Below are 23,501 nucleotides of genomic sequence, written 5' to 3' on the forward strand. Positions count from 1 at the left end.
AAAGCCTCAGTCTCCTCTTTTCTAAAATGTGAAGAATAATAGTAATAGCTTCCTTATAGGGTTATTATTGTGAACTAAAAGCATTGTGAGCAGTTATCAGGCTGCGCTCATAAGTTCTGGGTAAGCGTGGTTCATTACTACCCACATCACACCATGGAACTTAATGCCACATCTCCATTATCTTACACTTCTGCAGTTGAGTCTTCTAGCATAGATGAGGAGTTCACATTTTCTTTTTCTAATAAATTCTATCTGTTGGCTTGGGATCATTTTTTCTAAACCAGTGGGACTTTTTTGGTTAGACTCTGTCATCCAACACATAGATTGTTATTTCCAATTACTATGGCATACCGCAGACGTTCTCTCTCATCATGAATAATGATTTTTATTTTTTTAACAAAGTGATTAAAAGCCAACTATGTGCTATGTTCCTAAATGCACATGATTGTGTGTATTTGTGTGTGCACAAGTGTTTAAGGCAGGGATATGACCTCATTTCACAGTGCATATAGCTTTTAATAAGACCACGAATAATCTACATGTTTAAATAAGAGTCTGAGATGAGGCAGGGTAAACGGGATACTGGCTGTGAGCAGAGTTTGAAAGATTCAAGCCATAAAGGTCTAGAACAGGAACACTGATGCCTTGGTAATTTTTATTAGAGAAACTTATCTTGTAGAAATGCACACTAGGTGAAAAGATTAGTTTTTTTATTTTTTATCTTATCCCTTAAAATTTAAAAATATTTAAGTATATCACACCTTAAGGGCATGAACAAAGTGAGGTTAGCTTTGTTTAACAAAAACAGGGCAGCCTGTGAAGCCTGAAACAAAAATCAAATATGGGACAGATCACAAGAAGGCCTATTTTATGGAATGAGTAGTAAACCATGAGGTGACAGACACAAAAAACACTTGGTAGCTTTGAAACTATTTCAAATTTATGTGTGCTGTGAGCACTGCTTTGGGAATGCAGTGTTGGTGAGTAGACAAATATAAAATAAATTCGTGTGCATTAATAGATTTTAAGATTTTTAGAGAAGTTAGAGCACAGAGTGGAAGGAGGAAGTATGCATGAAACCCAGTGGTATGTGGAAGAAAGTGCTTTTGGTGGCCAACAGGCCTACAACAAAGCAGCATGCCCAAGAAGGATTTGAACCTGGCCTGCCCTGGTCAGGAAGCATTTCAGAGGAGGTATGAGCAGATGTACTGTGGCCATTCCTCCACTTCATGTAAGGCTGCAGTGGTCCAGGTTATGCAGAGGAATGTTCCCTCTTGTAATTCACATAGAAGCTGGTGTGTTTGAGGCTGTGCAACAAATCAGTTCGTTTTTTCTTTCTGCAAGATAAAGGAGTTGGAGCATATGATCTTTCATTGTTTTGTCTCTCTAGAATCTTAAGAATCCATCAGGGAACACAGTCATTCCTAATTTCCCTAAACAACGTGTTGTCTCTGTCAGTATCTGAACTGGACTGGTTAAGGGTCTGAGCCAGTTTGACAACTCTTGGGTACTTACGCTGATAAGGAAGCAGACTGAAATTGGAGTATCCATAGAGAAAAGAGGGTGCAAATCACGACCATTCATGCAACATTTCAGCCTCCCACTTACAATCCAGGCACTGCACCAGGCACTCGGGACACAGAACCAAAAGAGCCATGTGGTCTGCTCAGGGAAGCCCTCTCAGTGGAGAAAAGATCAAGAAGCAAAGTGCCACTGGAGGCCTGTGCTAGGGCAGATGGCAGCACAGAGGCAGGGCACCTACCAAGGTGTCCTTAGGTAGAACAGGATCAGAGCAGTACCTCATTTCTAAACAAGAGAACCGGCTTGTAGGAGCTCTCCGTTGACTCACTGGCAAAAAAGGTGGCTTTTTAAAACAAACCAAACAGATATCCATCCTTTAGGGGATCCCTGGCACGTGGCAGTTGATTCTGCCAATTTTTCATGGACGGAAATACCGAGGAGGTAAGAACTGCTGAATCTCTGCAAGTTAAAGTCCCTCAAAGGGGGCTGTGTTTCCTAAAGGGCGCTCCAAAGGGGCTGAACTACTTCCAACCGGGAGAAAAAGACTCTGGCAGTCAGGGTACGGGAGGGTGTACGTCTGGAGTCATTTCAAGGCTTTTTCCATCTTGCCTGATGTGGCAACAAGGAAAGACTTGTTCGTTTTATTTATTTATTTTCCATCTTTAACGATTTTTCTTTTCCTCCTTTTCCCCCTCCCAGCCACTCGGGTTTGGGTTCTCCATATGACTCATAATTCCTTCCGAAAGTGGAGTCGAATTCATAAAAGTGGTGGAGGTGGTGGTGGGGGGGGTGGCGGCAGGCTGGGAGCCCCAGGGAGTCTTCACTACCGACATTCCCACTCAGCCCCCGGCGCGAGTGGCGGTCGGGCTGGGGAATCCACCCTGCGCCTGGATGGCGGATACTATTAAAGCCCCGGCGGCCGGGACCGGGTGACTGGGCAGCGGGCGCGGCGGGCGCGGGAGGGTCTGCGGCGGGCGGCGCCGCAGCAGCCCCGGCACGGCCGCCGCCGCCCGCGGGCGCGAGTGTGCGCGGGTGTGGAAGGCCGGCGTGCGGGCCGCGAGGGGTGTGCGCGCGTGAGGCGGAGCGGGGCTCGCCCCTGGTCGGCGCCCGCCGTCCCGCCGGTGATCGCTCTCCGGCTGTCTCCAGCACCCTCGGCCCCCCACGGCCGTTGGTCCGGGCGGGGGAGGGAGAAAGTGAGACTCGGTGTCATCACCATCCATTGTCAGGAGGGGAGGAAATTGGAATCCAGCAGCGGCGAGCAGCAGCTGGGCGGTCACATCTGGGAATGCAAAGCCGACCTCCCCCTCCTCCTCCACCACCTCCTCCTCTCTCACCCGGGATCACTTCCGAAACCACTTCGCCTTCAGCCCCTGCCTCGGCCAGAGGTTTCATTTTTAACTGAATATTTACGAAAGCTGGAAGCGTGAGAGGGGGGTGGGGTAGGGTGGAAATAGCGGCTGCTTCTTTTCCAGGGATTTATTTAATGGGGATGTGTTCAAGGCAAGAGCGAATTCAGAAGGATATCGACGTCGTGATCCAGAAGTCCAGAGCCGAGAAGGACTGCCTGTTTGCAGGTGAGTTTTCGCCTTTCCAGAGCCTCGGACCCAGCATCAGCTTCCTCTGCCTGCCCATTACCCCCTTTTCCAGCTTTCTGGCCGCGACGTGTGTGGCTGGGGACGGAGGGTGGGTTGCACGTCCCCATTCCGGGGTTCATTTGGCAACAGCTGCTGCAGCGAGAGCGGGAGCCAAAAGGGGGAGGGGGCGCCAGCCTCTCCCCTTCCCCCTCCCCCCTTCTGGGGCAGCCCCACTTTTGGGGGCAGAACCCTGGTGGCCCGAGCGGGGGTCTTGGCGGAGGGGCCGTGCGTTGTATTTTAGTCCCCAGTGGACACCCGGAGCGTCCGAGCCCGCCTCCCGGGTTTCAGCAGCAGCGACCCAGGCGGCGGGTAGGACCCGCCGGGTTTGCGCAATGGGCTGAGCGGCGGCGGCGGCGGCGACCGGGAATGGAGCCCGCTGCGCTGCGTTGCGCTGGCCGGCTGCGCCGGGCGCCGAGGCCCCCCCCCCCCCGGAGAGCAGCGCTGGGCCGATCTCTGGCCCCTTCAGCTCCCTCCAGTCCCCTCTGACTGGCAGTGCTTTGCTCCGGAAAGAGAACGGATTCCAGGGGTTTTCGAGGCGCCTGGCGCCCCTGCCTGGGGGTCGCCTTTCGTCCATTTTGCTCCCCCGGGAGAGGGACTGGATTTTGCTTTCACAGCCGCGAGCTCGGCAGGGGCCGCTTCCGGCCGCCGGGACCGGGAAATTCCCGCCGTTGCTATGGCACCCGGCACTTGTTGCGGGGGGCGGCTTCCAGCGGCACCTGGCTTGGGGTGCGCAGCATCCCCTCCCGCGCCGCGCGGAGAGCGGACCTTGGGACTCTACAGCCCTCGCCTCCCGCCCCGCCAGGCCTCCACTTGGCTCCGTCAGATAAGGGGGCCCAAGGCTTAACCAGGGTTAAAAATCCACTTAAGGGGTAGCTTTTAACAAGACTTTCGTTTCAGATTTCAGATACTCAGACTCCACCTTTACTTTCACCTACGTTGGCGGCCCCAAAAGGTATTTATGTGTATAGAGTTGCTTCATTTCCTGTTCACAAGCTTGTGTTTCCTTTGTTCTTAGCATGTTCCGTGTTCGTGTATTTTCTTCTTCTTTTCTTGTTGCTGTCCTTTAGCTACATCCCAGGCCTGAGGTCCCTCGGTTTTAAAGAGCAGTGGGGCAATAAATACGTTTGATTAAAATGTTTCTAAGATCATGCCACAGGCCGTGAGTGGAACTCTCACACTCTTCAGGTTAAAGCTGCTCTACGGTAGCAGGTTGTTCTTGAGGCTTTAGGGGCTGACATAGGCGAGTGCCAAACCGTAATATTGGGCATAAAAGACAAAAGATGTCACAGAATAGTTTGATCACATGTGATGCTTTTTCTGGTGAGTAGGGGCTGCACGTTTGCATGTTTTCTGAAGGTTAACATAAACATGCAGTCTGCTAGTTCTCCATACTTTTTTTTTTTTTAAGGAGTCTTATTTTGCTTTTCATAGTTAGTTGCAAAGAATTTGGGAGTTACATGTAGCTGGAGTGTTTAACTTCTTTCTTGAGAGAGAAGAATGAAAGATGCATATATTATGTTAACAGTGTGAAAGAAGCCCAAATCCAATTGTGTGTTTAAGAGGTAGAGTTAAAGTGAAAAGTAACCATTAAAATATGCCTTCCTGTCTTCACTTGTTAAGGTAGAATTTTCTCCCTGTTAGCCCTTTGGGGATACAGTGGTTTAAAAGAGCAGTGGCCACATATGAGAACTGTCAGAGATTTAGCCTTGCTGTTAGGGCTTGACATTCAGTACCATTTGATCACATTCCAAAATATCTCTTAGCTAATGGAAACATTTATGAACTTACATATTGCAAAAGAAGCTTTTTTCTGTAAATAGATTTTTAAAAAGCTTGGGATTGATACGAATCTAAAAAATGCTTAGGATCTGTGTTGCAATGTACATCTCAAAAAAAGCTTTCATTGAAACAGTTATCACGTTTCCCACATGCATAGTATTTGTAAGCCTCAAGATTAGTATATTGATTTCATTTATTAGTTGAAAATATAACATATAATATATACTTATTGGGGGAGAATAAAATTATATTATTTCTAAATTTCCTGTAGCACCATCATTTTTTTATGAATGAAAAGAATAATTAAATTAGAGGAGATTCAACTAAATTAATGCTGCTCCTACACTTACTATCCAGAAGATGTAGGTATATGACTAATGAGCTCTTGGATTGTTTTAATAGTTAAAACTGAAAACATTTCTGCATACAATCAGGTTCATACCTGCTTGAGTTGTCTGTTTCACAGTGGTGGTTTGTCTCATGAGAGGTGTAGACTGGGAAAGCCCTGGGGTAGGCTTTTCAACTAACTAGCTTTATTATTTTCAATGAGGTGCTTGAATGTTTTGGCCACGATTTAGTTATCTGTACAAGGAGGGAGTGAACCATACTCTTAAGATCTGTTAGATACTGCACTAAGATTCTTTACCTGCAGATTACTGAACTAGTGTTAACACAGCAAGAGGTGCAGAAGGTATGAATGCCTCCAGGAGCAAGGCCAGGAGGTAGGGATGAATCATTAACTAATAGAGATAACATCAGTTTTCACTGTAGGAACAAACACCATGGTTGCTCTTAAAGTAAGAGATATTTCCTTTGTTAACCCACCTAAGAGATACTTTTCCCCTGATTTCGATACCCGAGAGGATTTGCACAGCTAATGTGGATAACCTGTTTTTAAAGAAGAAAGATAGCTGGTACCACTGTCGATGTGATTGCTTTGTCTTCTCAAAAGCTTGTTCCATAAAATTATGTATAAAAGATTGCTTTAGTATAGTAATTATAATACCTTTAATGGATTTGTAGCTAATGGCAGAAGATAAATTTTCTGAAAGAAAAAATGTTGTTTTCATGAACTACATTAACTACAGATTTGTAGCTAATGGCAGAAGATAAATTTTCTGAAAGAAAAAATATTGTTTTCATGAACTTCATTAACTACATTAGAATCTGGTATTTATTGTGTATTTCTCATTGCTATGTGCCAATCAGGCATTTAAAATTCAAATAATAATGGTCTGTTTTGATTTAATGTACTTGTCAACCTGTAATGTTCAGTTAATAATTATAATGTTCATTTCAGGTAAACTAGACTTATTTCCTGATTAAAGGAAGGTAGGGATCTTATGGGGAGATAGTACATGTTTATCTTGAATTATATTGTAGTGTCATTTCATCTAAACCATTGAGAACATTTATTTTCAAGAGATGATTTCAAGAATAATTTTCAGTTAAAGCTGTAGATAAAACTTAATATGCTATTTCCTCTCTGACTCTTTCCAAGAATAATTACACTTTGTCTTAAGACAAGAGTTGATCTTACATGTTACTCTCCAGAAAAAAGAAATAACATTGAGACATTTTTCTTTTTCCATGTACCTCTTTTATGCTTCTATGAATAAAAGGAGAGGCAGGAGGCAGTCATGTCAGGGCTGGCCACTGGCCTAGTAAATTGGCCTTTCATTTGGAGGTTGTCAGAGGGGCAGAGGGCCTGTTAACATTTGCTCTTCTGCCTGGGTGGACTTTAGGTCAGGACTGAGGGGGAGCAGATGGTCTGCTGGAAGACTGGGTTCACTTAGTTCTCCCTAATGGGAAGGTTCATGGAATTATTATTATCCTCAGTTTTGGATTTGCAAACTGAGGCTCAGAGAGTTTAGAAAACATGCTCAAATCTACTCAGTGAAATTGTGAAGCTGCTGTAAAAACCCTGTTCTGTCACACTTCTGAGACCTGTGCTCCTTCCTCTGCACTCGTGTTCCTAGCGTCTTTGAGACACTTGAACATCGAAAAAATTATGCAGATGTTTACTTGAGAGTTGTAGTTTTAGTGTCTTTTGATTGAGAAATAATGCAACATGTTAAATGTTGAGAATTGGTTATTAATATCATCTACATATGTTTGAAAACTTGTGGTATATAGGGCACGATTAATTCATTCCTTAAAACATCTCTGATTTCTGGACTCCTTGGAATAACTCCACAGTTGTCAGTGGTCCAGGGTCTGCCATAGACTCCTTTCAAACATTCCCTCCCAATTTCAGGGGTGTGCTAAGAACTGTAAACCAGACGCCTCAACTTGTATACAATTTGTGAGTTTGTGCAAAAGTCATTCTTTCCCTGTACTTTGTCATGCTGTGATCTCCTGCCTCTTTCTTTCTCCCGTTTTGGTTGGTGGTAGACTCCTTAAGACCATAAAGGTTTGGGGTTCTGGTCCTTCATCTCGCCTGCAGTCAGTTGTGCAGTTAGTGATAGAAGAAACGGAAGGGGGAAAGTGAGTGATGACAGCTACTGAGGGGGTGGGGAAGCAGCTGAGTGCCTGGGGCCAGAGGTCAGCAGAGTCAAGAGGAGAGAGCAGGGGGAGCCCCATAAGCCTGGTCACAGATCCCATGGAATTCCTTGATTGTGAGCTTTTAGCAAGGAAAATATTGTGAAGTTACAACTGAGGCTTTAAGTGTTGATTGTAAAAAAAAAAAAAAAAAAAAAAATTAGAAAAAGAGATAAGCCAAAAAGAAGAAAATTTACAAAATATGATTTCTCCATCTTATATTAACATACTAGAATTTATTCTTTTAGAATTTTTATGTCTGTATGCATGTAAAATGTATGTATCCAAAGATTGTATTATATTCTTGAGACCTCCCTGTTTTTCACCCAAGGATATAACTTTAATGTCTTGGCTTTAGAAAGGATATGAAAATAAAGAAATGCTTATTGAGTTAGGAGTTTTCCAATCAAGGGTGTGCATGATAAGGAATCTAATATTTATATTAGAAGTTATTAATAAATTAGAAATTGGATTATAATGAGATAGATGTTCAGAGACGTCTGTAAATGTACACCCTGTGTTGTATGAATAGACACTTTTTCATGTAGTCATGGATAGTTTGACATCTTTTGAAATGCACCGTTCCTTCTTAGGAGTTTCTGTCCCCATAACTGTTTTGGACCATCGTGTGTGACACTAACAATGGTACTCTAGCATGTCCCTCAGATCACAAGCTACCTTCTCTTCCTCCTGGGCCTTTGCAGGTCCATCCACATCCTACCCTCCCACCTCTCAACCCTAGTCAGCTTTCATTATTTCATTATTCTCAATAATGAGAATTTGGCTTTGCTAAGCCAAATTCCCCTCTGAGAAGCCTTCCCTGGCATGCCCTACCCTGTTTGGTTTTGTGAGGTGTTTCTAAAATCATGTTGTCACATTGTATTTGTTAGCACCTGTTTACTTAATCATCTGTCTGACCACCAGAGGAGGGTCTGTTCTGTTCATTGCTGTTTCCCTAGTCCCTGGCTTGCTGCCCACTACAATATATTTTCTCAGTAAGTACATATACAGTGAATTACTAAACAATTGCCAGAACACCTTCTGGCAGGTGAGAAGCAGTTCCCTAACTCAGATGACCAGCTGTAGAAAGACTCAGATAGTTCAAAAAGCTCCCAGTCTGGTGATACCACTTGGAATGGAATTTCTTATGAATCCAGAAGTTGCTTACCCAAGTTATAAGCCTTGTTCAGATGTTTTCAGGAGACAGACAAACACAGAGGCTTAGGATTATAGAGAGTTCTGGGCACTGTGGTACACTGGAGAGTTTGGATTCTAAAAGTAAAAAGTTAAAAAAATCAACAGCAGTCTGGTGATCAAGCACATCTTCCAGGGACCCTAATCCACCTGGGCTCCCAGTATATAATTCCTTACTCATGGGATGCTATGGGAAGAGACGATCTACTTGAATGCTAAAGTACATTTTTTTTTCTTTCGACTGTCTTAGAAAGGAGGTGTGTATCTGCCTGCAGGAGTGGGGGTGTTGGGAGGATGGAGAAGTAATTCCGTCATCTCAGAAAGATTCATCAATTTTCGTTATGAAAGAAGTACATTCTCATTCTAAAATCTTGAAATGTGTAATTATTTTGAAACCATCAGGTGCTCCTGAAGGTGTCAGAATAAAAAGAATGATTTTTTTTTAAATAAAAAATTTAGAATACTCTTCTTGGCAATTATTGTCTGCATAATTTTTGGTTATTATCAGTTATTATCCAAAATGATGATTTTTTTTAAAAAAAAGTATGTTCCTTGGAGCCCTGGGAACCTACCTGGAAATCTTGGGGTGACCAGTGGAAGGGAGTGTGAAGGAAGCTGAAAGACTGAGTGAGAGTCGGGCTTCCGTATCCCTTTGTGAATTATAGCTGCTCTAGCTCTTTGCTGTTCCGTGTAACATTTTCTTTGAAAAAGATTTCATTATTAAATGAGTTTCAAAACCACTGACCTAAAATAACCACCAATTTAACACAAGTTTAACTTTATTGAAGGTTATATATTAAAAAAATATTTGAACTCCATTTATTTCATGGATTAAAATACTACTACTAATCATATTTATTGGGCATAGTCCCTGCTATGCGTTTTGCCTACCTTACATCCTGTGCTCGCAGCAAAGAAGACCAGTAGGTATTTTGTTAGCTGCTTTACATTTTATAGCCAAAGAAACTGAGGCTTGGGTAGTTCAGCTTATTTACAGTTAGTAAGAAGCAGAGTAGGTATATTCCAGTGGAAGTCAGTGTTTATATAAGGTTTTAAGGCACATGGGTTGCACTGGCATGACTAGAGTGGCTGGGAATGTTTGGGCGTGGGGAGGGTTGCTGTTGCTAGTGGGATGTCTGCCAGGGGCAGTGTTGCAGATCTACTGGTTGGCAGGGGAAGTGCCCGAGCCCACTGCTGAGCATTAATAGTGGTGAACTTATGTACATTGGCTGAGGAATCCTTATGCAAATATTGGACCAATCCATTTAAATTCCCCATCGTTTCTCTCTGAAGCATTAAAAAAAAATACATATAAGTGAAATTTCACCCGTCCTGAAAATATTTTGTAATCCTCTGCACACATTTGCTTTTGGATAGATTGTGCTATAGTAGATAAGCCTCGCTTTAAGACAGTTGCCAGAATCGAATTTCGATCAAGTTATTGACATGTCATTTTCTTTTTCATTCTCTAAATTTCTGAAATCTTGTGTTTCACGTGCCCCCAGGAAAGACTAATCAGAAATATGCTTGTATGAATGAGGCTTGTCATTCCTATTTTGTTGTGATGTAACTTGGGCTTTCTGTTCAGTCATCTCACTGAATTGCTGGCCACTTCAACTCAAGGCATCAAAACAAGCCATCCTTTTTAAAAGAAGCTTCTCTTCCCAGCCTCTCCCTGGTCAGTATCACATCACTTGAGCCTAGTGTGGGGAATCACAGTCTCAGGTTTCAGGTATCCCATCTTCCTCTTTACCTCTTTTGAAGCTCCCCTGACTTTTACTTTGAAGTTATCATTGTGGCATCTCACCTCACCCCATGTCGACACTCGTTGAGGCCCTGATCTCCTTAATTTAGGTCACTTTAACCAAGTGTCTTAAAATACTTAAGAGCTTCTCACCCATTCAGTTCACTTATACCTGCACTCTTTGAGCATGAATTTAATCGTAGAGCATTTACCTGCTCAGAAGCTTTCAAATGCAGCCAGAGTTTTCTTCATATCAAATTTAAACCCCATTCCTGGCTTTCAAGAGCCATCTTCCCCATCCGTTCATCTGTTTCTCAGCCTTTCAAACACTGACTTACTGCTGTTTGTTTATTGACCTAATCTCTCCACTCAACAGCAGTTTACATTAATTTAGTGCATTAAACATATACAGCTGTTCAGGTTTTATTGATTGGTAACATGTGTTGCATAGTATTCTTGGTTTGGCTATCAAGATTATGGCTTTTATTATCATAAAGACCAGTTCATTTAATCTTTTCTTTGGCCACAAGTGGCATCTCTGTGAAAATGTATGATGTATGTATGCACATGAAGAGGACTTGGTGAGACTTTGAGTAGAACAAGGTGGAAATGAGAAGACAAAATGGAATCTGAGGAGGATGGGACGAGAGTACGAACAGATTATCCCCAATCTGTTATAGAGAAACAACAAGTCTTGATTGTAGTTTATTTGCATATTGATGGCATCCGGTTTGTGGCTGACACCTTCTTGGTATTAAATGGAGGATACCACTTCAGTCAATGTTAAATTTGAAAGAGACATCCACTTAAACCTTTGTGCAGTCAGATCACTTTTCCCTATGCAGAAATGAGCAGAAAGTTAGCTGCTAACTGACTTTCCCCAGGATGGTCTTCACACTTTGAAATACAGATTGAAAAGACCTTCCCAATGGCCTGAAAGTATTAGGATTTGTCAACCAGCTCAGAAGTGCTGTAGTTATTTGGATTTTTATCACTGTTTTGTTTAGAAAGCAGATACAGGTTATTATCCAAGAATCATTTGTAGAATATTCACTGTATTTGAAGTATAGAATTGAGCCAGAGACTAATATAACTACTTTACATTTGTTAGACTTTCACATCTATGAAGAAAAAAGTTCATACAAAATTGGAAAACAACAAACAAAAATACTGTTAAGGACAGAGCTGTCTAAAAGAACGAAGAAGTCAAATAAAGTAAGTCACGAAAAAAATCAATATTCTGTTTAAAGACTGGAACTCCAGTTCCCAGCAGAATGCCCAGAATATAGTTTTTCCTAGTATTTCTTAAATGACAGTAATATTTTTCCTCTATTATGTGATAGCATTTCCCAAACTGATTAATTAGATGTTAGGTATGTGGCCAAATATGTCTGGGAAATGTTTAGTTACACAATATTAAACAATTTTAATGGTTGTCTTTTTAGGGCCTTTTATAGATTAGTGTGCATTATGCATACCCACGAGGTGAATGAAGCATTCAGGGTTTTTCAGACTTACTTGATTACAGATCTGGACCATCTCAAGAGAGTTGTTTTGTGGAAAACACTCTGGCAAACTCTGAGTCTTATTCATTAAAAATAGTTTTCAAGTAAACAACAGTACAGTATAAATGAAAATTGCCGATTCACACTGAGCCCCGAAGAATTTATTTTCAGTCATTTTTATAGAACTTGCTTTATGACAAGGGAAGCTTCAGTTAAAGGCACTTGGCATTTCTATACGAGGGTTTATTTCTCTGGGTCTCTCTCAGTTGTGTTGAATCCATTTATGATAAGGGCTCTCAACTCTTCAGATCAAAGCACTGAAGCTCGCAGGGCCCTCTTTGGCACATGATTAGAAGTCAGCTTCATAAGGAAGGGTTAGAGGCAGATAATGATTCTGTGCGGCAGAAGGACTGATTATGTCCTCTTAAATTCTGTCACTTTGACTGCAGTACAGCTTCTTGGGAGCCATCCTTGATGGAGTGTACATTTTGAAGAAGTTCATGGCAAGGGAAATCTGGAATTTACCTAAATGTTGTCTCTCTTTGACAAATTACATTTAAAAGATCAATGAGGGTATCTATTTTGTAAGTTCATTTTCCTTCCAATGACCATGTGAGACGATTACTGAAGGGGTTTTAACACATCTTTCAGAATTTTGTCAGCTTTAGTCAGGAAGCAAACTCCCTTTTCTTTAGACAGTGTCAGTCGTTAACCTTTGGGCAGCCACGGGTTACTTTTGGTAACACGTGAATGGAGAAGGAATCCTCGGCTTTAGAGTGCGCTGCTGGTGGGGACACAAGGCCAGGTCTGTATTCAGAGTGATTCACGTGACGTCTTTTCTATACGAATATTCCAGAGCTTTTGTGATTCCAGGGAAACCAGTGGAACACATGCTGAGAATCTAGTAAATTTTAGGTCTCTCATTTGGAGGTCATTGTGCAGAATCTTCAGACTGAGTTTGTGATTGTGCTCATATATTTGTCTGTCTACATGCATTCATGTTATTGATCTTAAGAGCAAGGTCTTAGATATTGGCATGAGGGAGACCTAAGCAGGATGCTAAAATCTGCTTCATAGATAAAAGATGATGCAGTCATCCTTTCTCATTAAAATGCACCACAGCTAGATGTGCAGCAGGAAAAAAAAAAAAAAGTTAGGCCCTCCAGCTGAAAAGCAGACATTACTTTATTATCACCACAGAATTTGGTATGTTTCCTCTAATGATTGGTCATATTCACTTTAAGCTAAAGAAATTTGAATAATTCACTGTGAGCCACATTCTTTCTTGGTTCTTTCTCAATCAGTCCATCCTAATGGGAAAACCAGCCTAAAATAGTGATTTCAGTAGATTTCAATCAGCGATGCATATTCTCGGCTGAATTTGGCCCCCAATTGATGAAACTTGGGCTAAGAAAGATTTTAAACTTAATTTCTTTGAAATCATACTAGTGTGATTTAGTATGAGCTTTCTGTATTGACTTCCTATGTCATTAATTTAAAATTTCCAGTATCCTAAATTCTTGATGGCCAGTGTGTACAGAATTCTTTCCAACTGTAGTTAATTGGCGGGAGAAAATCTGCTTAGGGTGGTAGTTTCATAAAAGGATTTTTTAAAACAGAGAAATGTTGACATCCAGCCTTTGGGTATATTCTGCAAAATGTTAAATTCAAATGTACTTTCAAATCAAAATGCAGGTGCTTCACACGACGCAGTTATCAGAATGACCAAAATCCAGAACACTGAAGACACCAAATGCTGGCCAGCATGTGGAGCAACAGGAACTATCATTCGTTGCTGATAGAAATGCAAAGTGTAGGTACAGCCACTTTGGTAGACAGTTTAGGCAGTTTCTTAGAAAACTAAACCTACTCTTACCATGTGATCCAGCAGTCTTGCTCCTTGGTAGTTACCCTCAGTGAAGTTGAAAATTGAATGTCCACATAAAAATCTGCACTGATGTTTATAGCAGTTTTACTCAAAATTGCCAAAATCTGGACCTAAGTGTTTATCAAGGAACGATTGGATAAAGAAGTTGTGGTGTGTGTATATATACACACACAATGGAACACTACTCAGCCATAAAAAGAATGAAATAATGCCATTTGTGGCAACATTGAGTGACCTAGAGATTATCATACTAAGTGAAGTAAGTCAGAGCAGAACAAATATATTACTTATATGTGGAATCTAAAAAATAATACAAATGAACTTATTTACAAAACAGAAATAGACTAACAGAAATAGAAAACAAACTTACGGTTACCAAAGGTGAAAGGAGGGAGGGGATAAATTAGGAGTTTGGGATATGCAGATAAAAACTACTATACATAAAATAAACAACAAGTTCCTACTGTATAGCACAGGGAACTCTATTTAATACCTTGTAATAACCTATAATGAAAATGAATATGAAAAAGAATACATGTATATGTGTAACTGAATCTCTATGCTGTACACCAAAAACTAACACACACTGTAAGTCAACTACACTTCAATTAAAAAAAAAAAATGAAAGGATACAGACTAAAATTAGCAAAGGGCAAAAGCTTGTTGGGCAGAGTCCAGGAGAAACCAGCACAAGTTTCCAAGTGTTTTGTCAGTAGAGTCACATGGACACACACTTCTCCCAGCGATGATGTATGGCAACACATGCAAAGCGTTGCCAACCAAGGAAGCCCTCCTGAGCCTTTGTGTCCAGGGCTTTTATTAGGAGTTAGTCACGTAGGCAGGCTGCACCTTTGTGACTGACCTCAACTACGCAGACCCCAGCCAGAGAGCAAAAACAGGTGTTTACAATAAATCATATTTGTTAGCATAACTGTCTGAGCAAACCCAAGACTGTAGGCATACAGAAACACTCTTCAAGCAGAATATTCCAAGGGCTCAGAGCTCATTTCCTAGGAACTGGCCAAGGGCCAGTCTTAAAGACAGACCTTTCTTGGGAATGTGCAGGGTTTGACCATCCAGGGCCTGAGTTAAGGCTTCCCTGCAGTGTCCAGCACAGGACCGGACAGAGAAGGCAGTACTTGATACAATCATTCACAGCAGTAGCCCAGTTTTAATTCCTGCAGTCCAGACCCCATGAACAAACAGAATAAGGAAAAGAAAAATGCTCCCCTTTTTTTGGTAGGACAGTTGCCCTAATTGATTAAGAAATGCAAAGTTTCCTCGATTTAAAAAGGCATTAATTTGCAAGATGCACTATCATTGAATAATAATTTCTAATAAAAACTTTACTGAGTATACACAAAAATTAAAAAGATAGCAGTAGCATATGTTCATTTATATAACTACATGCTGTTCTTTTTTTTTTCTCCCAGTGTGTCAAATTCCAAGTCTAAACCTTCATTATTTTTTGAGTCTAAAGATTCTCCAGACTCACTTTTGGCCATTATCAGATCACCAGAGCATTCCAGTGATACTGGTTTTCCTTCCCCAAGTTCTAGGTTCCTGATCTTCAAAATACTTTAGAATAGTTGGCCCCCCTCCTTTTTTAATTTGAAAAATTATAGGTTTTTGTCTGCATTTCTTATTTGCTTAACCTTGTATTTTTTCCTTTTCTTTCATTGAATTGCATAATAGTAAAAATTAAGTAGTTTCACTGGAAGATCAGCTAAAATGTGTTTTAGCGCCACCACGAGAGCCCTTGTCTTGCCAGGTCCCTCATATTTTACCAGCCTCTCCCATCTTTGGAAAGTCCTCATATATTCTGATACATTTGGCAGTTCCTCCTGACTTTTCTTGCATTGTCTGACATGTAAGGGCCCTCCTCCTCCATAGGAAAAAAAAAAAACAACTTATTTCCGGGCTGTATCACAGCTTTACCCACCAGGCAAGTGGTGATTCCAGTGCAGGTGACACAGGGGTGACAATCAAATGAGGTGAATGCTCTGTTGAGGGCCAGGTTCTCACTTTTGCTGACCCTGGCAGATACATTGTCCCAACTTCTTCCTGCATAGCGGTTAGGAAGTTTCTTTTGGTATAAGTTTTAGAGATATAAGTTAAAAACATGAATCTTACAATCAAGAAAATTCAGTAACAAAACAAAGTCCTACTAAGCAAGTAATATGGAATAGACAAATCATTCCTAGTTTCTACCTCTAAATTACCCCTCACATTTTGGTCCCGAGGAGATTTCTCATTTCGTCCATGTAAAGGAAAGCTAGAGAAGCCATTGGAAGGAATTGGGTGGCTGGAATAACTTGATACATTCTGATAGCCCGGATTGCCTCAACATTTGCATGTTTAATTAAAGTACTTGTTTGTAATTTAAATTAATTTTAAGCAAGTAATAAAAGGGAAAGCTCTTCAGATGTTGTGGGAGAGGATATTTAAGGACCACATATTTATCGCTAGGCTCACACCTTCTGCCTCCTCCATTACCCTGGATCAGTGCCCGCTGTTCTTATGTTTCACAGTGCCCTCCCTTCTGCTTCTCACACCCTATGTGCTTTCTTGTTTCACGATGACTCTCACGGCTGTTGGAGCTGCTACAACAGGCGAGGTGGGAAACGGGAAGGGTAAATGAGCATAAAGGTCATTTGTAAACCGTCTGTGTTCTTACTGCTCCTCCATTCATTCATCTGTCTGTCTGTATCTCTCTGTGTGCATGTCTTTTACAGCGTGTATTTTACTTGCATACATCTACAATTCTTAAAGAGCAACTATTATCACAGTTAAAACCTGGGGAAATCAATTTTTTCAAGGGAAATACCAATTGGCAAATAAATCAGTTGAATTTTTCCCCCCTGAAACTTGCTTAAGTGTGTTGATCATATACGCCCAATGAAGAAAAACATCACTGTATCATGAAGTGTGTTTCATTTTCACATGCCTTCCATATTGCAGTAACTCAGCCTTCCTCTTTCTAAGGGTTGGTTTCTGAGTGACGTTGGAAGCCATGTATGTGGTAAGAGAACAGAATTACAAAATCAAATTTAAATAAAAAAGTGAAATCTTGATATATTGACACAGATCCATTAGTCCTGTATCCTTTTGTTAGGACATGGGGGCCTGCCTGATTTTCATAAAAGCCATGCATTTTCATTCAAATAAACAAGCAAAAATTATTTTTGATACCCCCTACTTGGAAAAGTACATGAATATCTTGAAGTGTATTAGAAATTTTGCAAATGGTTGAAATTTTATGGAATGCTGAGTTATCTTCTTTTTTTCATGAATTCAAAAAGATAAACCCTTGTTTTCTTAAAAATTAATTTACATAGATAATCTTCCTAAAATAGGACATGAGTGAGTCTTAGTTCCAACTAAAAAGAATATGTGTTACCATAGCTATAAGAACAGAAGAATCAAAATATATCTGATCCCATTAGAAAATACTGCTTTTTCTTGAAATTTTAAGTACAAGAATTTAATGACACATTTAAGTCACCTCTTGTTTCAGTTGGGCTATTGAGATTTGTTTTCCCAATATCTGAATTTTTTTTCCTTAAAATTGAGTGAGTTTGGCTTTGAATCCAGTCCATTCATTCTTGAAGGGCTATTGGGTCACTGGTCTGTGAGGCAAAAGTCATTTAATTATCCTGGTTGTAGATAGTTAACTTTTAAGCATCTTTTAGATCATGTTTACTTAAATGAGAGGGATTAGCACTGGGTAGCTGAAAAGGAGAGTGAATATTCCTCTTTGGTATCTATCAGCAGATTTACAGATTCATTATTCTTATAGCTCAAATTGTCTAAGAGCTTCAGATAAAATTTAATTCTGATTTCAACTAGTTGTGAAGCAGTTGATCCAAAATAAAATTAAAGTCCTTGTTTCGAAGTTGTAGGGGAGCCTCAAGATCAGAACAGAATTTCTTTCAACCTGAAGATGAAAGTCTGTGAGTTCAGGATTAACTGAAAAAGCAAACTATGTGGTGTGATTGTTAAGGGGGAACTATTCCAGTAGTTGCTGTGACCTGGTTAAGGAACATTCCAGTCCTGAATCCTCCAGTTTCTCTCCTGTCTCCTCACACCCCAGTCTTCTTTTCCAGTTTACTTGTAATTTGATGTGATTGGAAACCAAATAACCACACCTGTTAGAATCATGTCTAAAATGTCACAGACTTTGTTCAGGGACCTGAGGGAGCATAAGGACATGGCCTTGTGACATGTTTATTGATGGTTTAAAATCATTTTGTATGTTTTATTTTCTTCTGTGCTTAATTTTATGGTTATTATTATTTCATATCCTCTGACTTAGAGCTTTGGTTACAAAGCAGTATAAATGTCACACATAGTACCATTTGTCATATTGGCAGATGGTGGGTATTTAGATAGATGGTTGGAATTTTGCTGTTTGAGTGAGACTATGCCATTAGAAGCTTGTTTTCCCAAGTATCAGTACATTCTCTACTTCTACGGAGTGGAGAAACCAAGATCTGAACTAAGCATAATTGAGTACATACCAAGCCGGGGGTGGGGGTGGGGAGTGGCGACTAACATTTGATGCCACTTCCTTTGCTTGTATGTTGTTGATTGCATTTTAATACGAATAAAAAGATTTTCTACCAAAAATATGAAAGTAATGTTTTGCTAAGCTAAATTTTAATGAAATCATTTGGGTTTATTTATAGTCACTTAACATTTTCAGTTCATGTGTTAATATTAATTCTACTTGCTGGAGAGAAAGTACAGGAATGATATTCAGTGTGATAACCACCTTGTTACTGCAGAAGTGGAGGAATCTGGCATTTTTAATATCAGGTGTTTTAAGTAAAAAAAAAATTGCCAGTTTCCCACAGCAGAGATAATCTATGCTTGCCTGCGTCCCGTTAATCTTTGTTACAAAATTATAAGCCTAGAGGTCTTATACTACTTTAAATTTTCAAAATTAGGTCACGTAAATGTTGTATCAGACTTCTAATTCAAAAGTGGTGTCCTCAAGAATAGTGAAGATAGGATGTGTTTGTAGCCTACTCCTTGCTTAGCTGTGTATCAGCAGAGGGGCACGTAGTGCAGTTATGGTGTTTTCAAATGTTGGTGAACTGTTTTTCTTGATCTTTTATATACAAGTGTGATTTTTTCCCCCCTTTTCCTGAACTAATGTTGGAACATATGGTCTGATAAGTGTGAGTACATTTGGGGAAGGCAAGATAGAATGCTTCAAATTAGGGCTGACCTGGAAATGTGTGGTTTAGGAGGGGGAGGGAGTGAAAGGAACTTAAAGGCAATGGAGTGAATGGTGGAGAGAATGGATTAGCAGCAAAACTCGGGGATCCAGGATTTATCCTGAAGAGATGGAGGAGCAGTCCTGTGGCTAATGCAGCAGGGGATCAGATTGAAAGCCTGCCACCTAGGAAATGATTTAAGTACCACGGTCCTGTCTGGAGTGCGAGTGCTTTATTTACTTGGAGGAAGCTCTTTGACCCTTCTCATGGATTTCATCAATTTCAGATGTTATGCAAATACATTTTCCCTTTGGCTATTTTACAAGGACGTTGAGGATTAATTAAATTTAAAAGAAAGTAGTGCATTGAACTCCCAGGAGACAGAGGAGCTATTTGTTATTTTTTCATCATTCATTCCTTATTCATTCATTTTACAAATATTTGTTGAATATCAATTACAGTGAAGACATTATACCAGGTGCCCTAACTGGGAATACAAAGATGAATGATTTGGGTGACTTCTGCCCTCATTATGTACTGTGCTCATATTTTATTTTAAAAATTTCCATTATAATATGAGTGTGCAGAGGTATAACATTGCCAATCTCAGCAGTAGTTCACCTTTGACTAACATCACGGACACATATTTTTACTTTGTAAATTCATTTTTCTTTTCTAAATTTAGAACTGTTCTACCTTCTACTGTAAGAGAGACACAACATGACTTTATTTTTTTCTATATTATAATCAGTGCTATATGCACTATTTTTTCTTACTCAAAAAAAATTATAATAGTAAACCAAACTGAACTCCTTACACATTACTTCTTCCATTGCAATATGTAGGTCTTATTTTAGATGGCACACTGAGAGTAATTTTAATCTCATATACTTATTTGTGAAAATATTACTAAGGAGAAATTTAAAAAAAGAAAGTTTAAAATTAGAAAGAATAATATTCATATAATTTAATTAGCAATAAAGAAACAAACTTTAATCCACAATTTGAGTTAAAATATACATTAATTATCAAAAACTTAAACTTAGACATTTCCAATAAGCATTTATAGTCTATTTTTGTAGAAAAATGCGCACTATTTTCCAAAGAGGCTGGTGAAACTTTCCTAGCTTAGGTGACTTTTTAGTTGATTGGTTCTTTTTAGTTGATTGGTTCTTTTTAGTTAACTAATGAGTGAGTGTTTTGACCACTAGCTGAAAATATTAATCTTTCCTTTCAGTCTGAGCAAGTAAAAGAAGATAAATTTGTAATGTGCCTGGTTCTCTCCTTTGGGTTTGGAAAGAAATACTCTCCTTCCTAAATTCGTATAGAAAAGAGGAGAATATATCTCCTTGATTATTTCTCAATTTGGGTTCTTGTGTTTGGAGAAGGAAAATAATAGTGCTGAAATCAGGAGCCTGTGTCACTGCCAAATACTTCAGATATGTCGATGTACTGGGCTGGGCTGAAAAAATACTGGATTATGAATAACGGTAAGTGACAACTGAAGTTTTATATATATATATATTCATATATTCTGTTTCTCTTCATCTTATGTAATGTTATAAAAATGATGAAATGCCTAAATGTAGCCTTGACAGAGCACGAGCATCCACCTTCTGCTTAAATCACATGAGCCCATCAGAAATCTTACGGTGATATTTTGGCGCTAACCTAATGTTATTTGTGAACTAGTGTCAGGAGTGGTTTCCAGGACTCACTTGACTTCCATATTTATAGTATGGATTTTTAAAAATGGTTTTTTCAGTTTGGCTACTTTGAAAGCCAGGAGCTTAGTAAGTGTCATAAATGGTACATATTTTATTCCTGCCTCCTGTTCCTTTCCCAGAAGCAGGAGTGGGATGAAGTCTCTTTGTAAATGGTGCTCTTGCTAGGCAAGCAGGGGACTTGTGGTTCCGCTGCAGTTCCATCCCCAAGAAGATCGAATCATTTAACATCTCTATCCCACTTAAAACAGTTGCTCTAGACTGTAAGCTCCTTTTTCAAAATTGCAAATTTTAAAGTATTTCTACTTTGTTTTTTTTCATTTAGTTTAAAATGTTATATGTAGTTGAATAGAGAATGGGATTAAATAAGCCAAATTTTCTGGAACTTATAGATCACTCTCTCAGAGCATGGAAAACCACATGAGAACTGTGTGTCTTGACATTTGTGTATGTCAGGATGCCCTCATTTGCTAATAACAGAATACCCAACTCAGTTGGCTTAAATAAAGGAGACTTTTCTTGGTTACCTAACTCTAGATTCGGTCGTAAATTGAGTTTCCAGGTTGATTGGTTCAGGGCTTAACAAAGTCTTCAACTACTTAGTTTCTTTCCAAATGTCGGCTCTTGCCTTCCACATCTAGTACACATCACTTACTCCAGGGGTTGCAAGATACTGCAGGCAACTCCAGTGGTTTTTTCGTCTTCCATATCCAGACAAGGGAGACGCTTTCAGAAGGTGATTATTTTAAGCCTAAATCATGTCCCATTGCTAGATTCAGGGGTAAAATTAGGTGTCCCCAAATTAACCATCCTGAGGAAGATAAGACATAATAATAATGAATAGTAGGGACATTTGTAAGAAAAAGAGAATAGATGTTGTTGGTATGACAACCACGAAGTCCACCAGAGAGAGTTTTTCCATTCCATTTCATAGTTGTTTGTTTGTTTGTTTGTTTGTTTTTGGCCTTGGAAAACCTAGGAAATAGTTTGACTTATCTTAAGCAAGTAAATGTGCTGTATGCTGTGTGAGAATAGTTCACTCTGACACACACCTCTAACAAGCAAAATACAGTCCTTGATTTGCGTGTGCCCAGGGCACTTCTGGAACTGCTGTCAGTATTTTTGCCAGGAACCTCAAAGATCCCTGGTGAGCAGGCGTTGCATAAGAAGAGACTTTACAGGAAGGAGAGATTCATTGGGAAATAGAACAGAATATGTCAAAATGAACCACGCCCTTCCAGTGCAGATGGTGGAGATAATGATTTGTAAATATTTTATTCTTTTGGAAATATTTTGCAGTTCATTTGAACTTACATTATTGATGTGGTTTCAAACTCACAAATGTAGCATATTAATACTTTAAACCAATAATGATGGGAATTAAAAATCAGATAATTCTCATCTCTGTATACAATGTAATTATGAACATTTTGAATTAATATTTATATAATGCCTAGAAGTTAATTCTAGCTTGACTCATCAAGTATTCTTCAAGTAGCATTTAAATTCTTTACTGAAAGAAAACCATTTATATGTGATGAGTTGTTACATATATTTTATTCCTTTTATTATATAGCCTTGTCAATTAAGAAAATTAAGAACATCTTGATATATTATTGGCTGAGCTGTGGCCCAAGGCACTCAAATAAGAAAATGATCTGATTGGTTTGGTGCACTTGATCTTGAGCAGATATGATGCAGAACTACTTACTTGTTTGTGTCAAAGGAATGGGGTGTGTGTGGGAAGATGTTTAAGTATGAATAATTTTTCTTGCTGAGTTTTCCAAAGGATGCTATCTTGTTCCTGGGGGTTCTTAAGCTGCTGTTTGACCCTCTGGCCTTTCAGGGAAGAGACTCTTTAGTCCACCAGTTATCTGATATGTGAATTTCCAGGAGGCTCGGCTGCCTGAAACTTGAAACTGGCTGCTCTGTCCTTTTTCCCACCCCATCTACTCTTGTTAGCAGTCACAGCTCTAGAGTTCCTTGGCCAACATGGACATTTTCTGTGTTTAGTGAGTGTAGGTTAGTTACGCTGCAGTAACCAAGTAACTCAAATCCAACCTAAGGTTTTTCTCTCTTACTCTTTAAAGATGGATATACCCTTTGCTGGGGTGGCTCAATATAATCACTTGGGGAGTCAGATTGAAGAGCCTCTATCATCTATGCACATTATCTGGAAACACACCCTGCTTAGTCTCTGTTTCAGGGAAAGGAGGAAGCTGGAGAATTCACCAGGGGCCTTTGATAACCTCAGCCCAGAACTGACACACGTCTTCCTCTCAGGCTCAGGCCGTCATGTAGACCTGCCCAGCTCTAAGGGTAACAGGGAAGGGGAGCAAAGGGAAATGGGTGAGCGTTACTACACCTGCTATATTGTTCTATGACTTGGAAAATGTTGTGATTTCTGAACTCTTGGTGAGGTTCCTGGGGACTAACTCATGCCCTCACCCAACTTACTTGGTAGAATGGTTTCTTGGAATTCATGGATCGAGATCATTCCTCAGTGAGGTATATCACCCGCCATGCACCTGGATTGCAGGTGTTTTCTGATGAAAGATTATTTTGGAAACAATCTATCATTCTAGCTGCTAACACGCTAAAGCTTGTCAGTTTCTAGCCCTAGGTGGAGACTGGGCCCTCCTTGAAGTTGTCTTCTCCCTGAAGCCCTCTCAGGAGAGCTGCTCTTAGGCTCAGACCCTTTGGCTTTACAGTTGGGAGCTAGGACCTGTGAATTCGGTAAGATGACAAG

General features: G+C 40.1%; 2 protein-coding genes across 5 annotated transcripts in view; one reads left to right on the forward strand and one right to left on the reverse strand.

Annotated features, from left to right (window-relative positions):
• The first annotated feature begins 1,852 nt into the window (after positions 1-1,852).
• PARP8 (poly(ADP-ribose) polymerase family member 8) overlaps positions 1,853-23,501 on the forward strand; it is a 163,568-nt gene continuing 141,919 nt past the window's right edge. Inside the window, exons 1-3 of one of the 4 annotated variants that reach the window (XM_064480529.1) lie at positions 1,853-1,962; positions 2,994-3,095; positions 4,053-4,107. In XM_064480529.1, the coding sequence (XP_064336599.1) occupies positions 3,005-3,095; positions 4,053-4,107 (146 nt within the window). In that variant the 5' untranslated portion in view covers positions 1,853-1,962; positions 2,994-3,004. Of the gene's footprint in view, positions 1,963-2,589; positions 2,907-2,993; positions 3,096-4,052; positions 4,108-5,612; positions 5,657-23,501 lie in introns of those variants that run through there. The other 3 variants (XM_010974312.3, XM_010974303.3, XM_064480536.1) reach the window with 3 other exon arrangements.
• On the reverse strand, positions 2,927-3,836 carry LOC135319555 (armadillo repeat-containing X-linked protein 2). The gene has a single exon (XM_064480543.1). The coding sequence runs from the start codon at positions 3,727-3,729 to the stop codon at positions 3,232-3,234; it is 498 nt and encodes a 165-aa protein (XP_064336613.1). The 5' UTR covers positions 3,730-3,836; the 3' UTR covers positions 2,927-3,231.

This window comes from Camelus dromedarius, chromosome 3 (assembly GCF_036321535.1).
Source record: "Camelus dromedarius isolate mCamDro1 chromosome 3, mCamDro1.pat, whole genome shotgun sequence".
Classification (NCBI taxonomy): Eukaryota; Metazoa; Chordata; class Mammalia; order Artiodactyla; family Camelidae; genus Camelus; species Camelus dromedarius.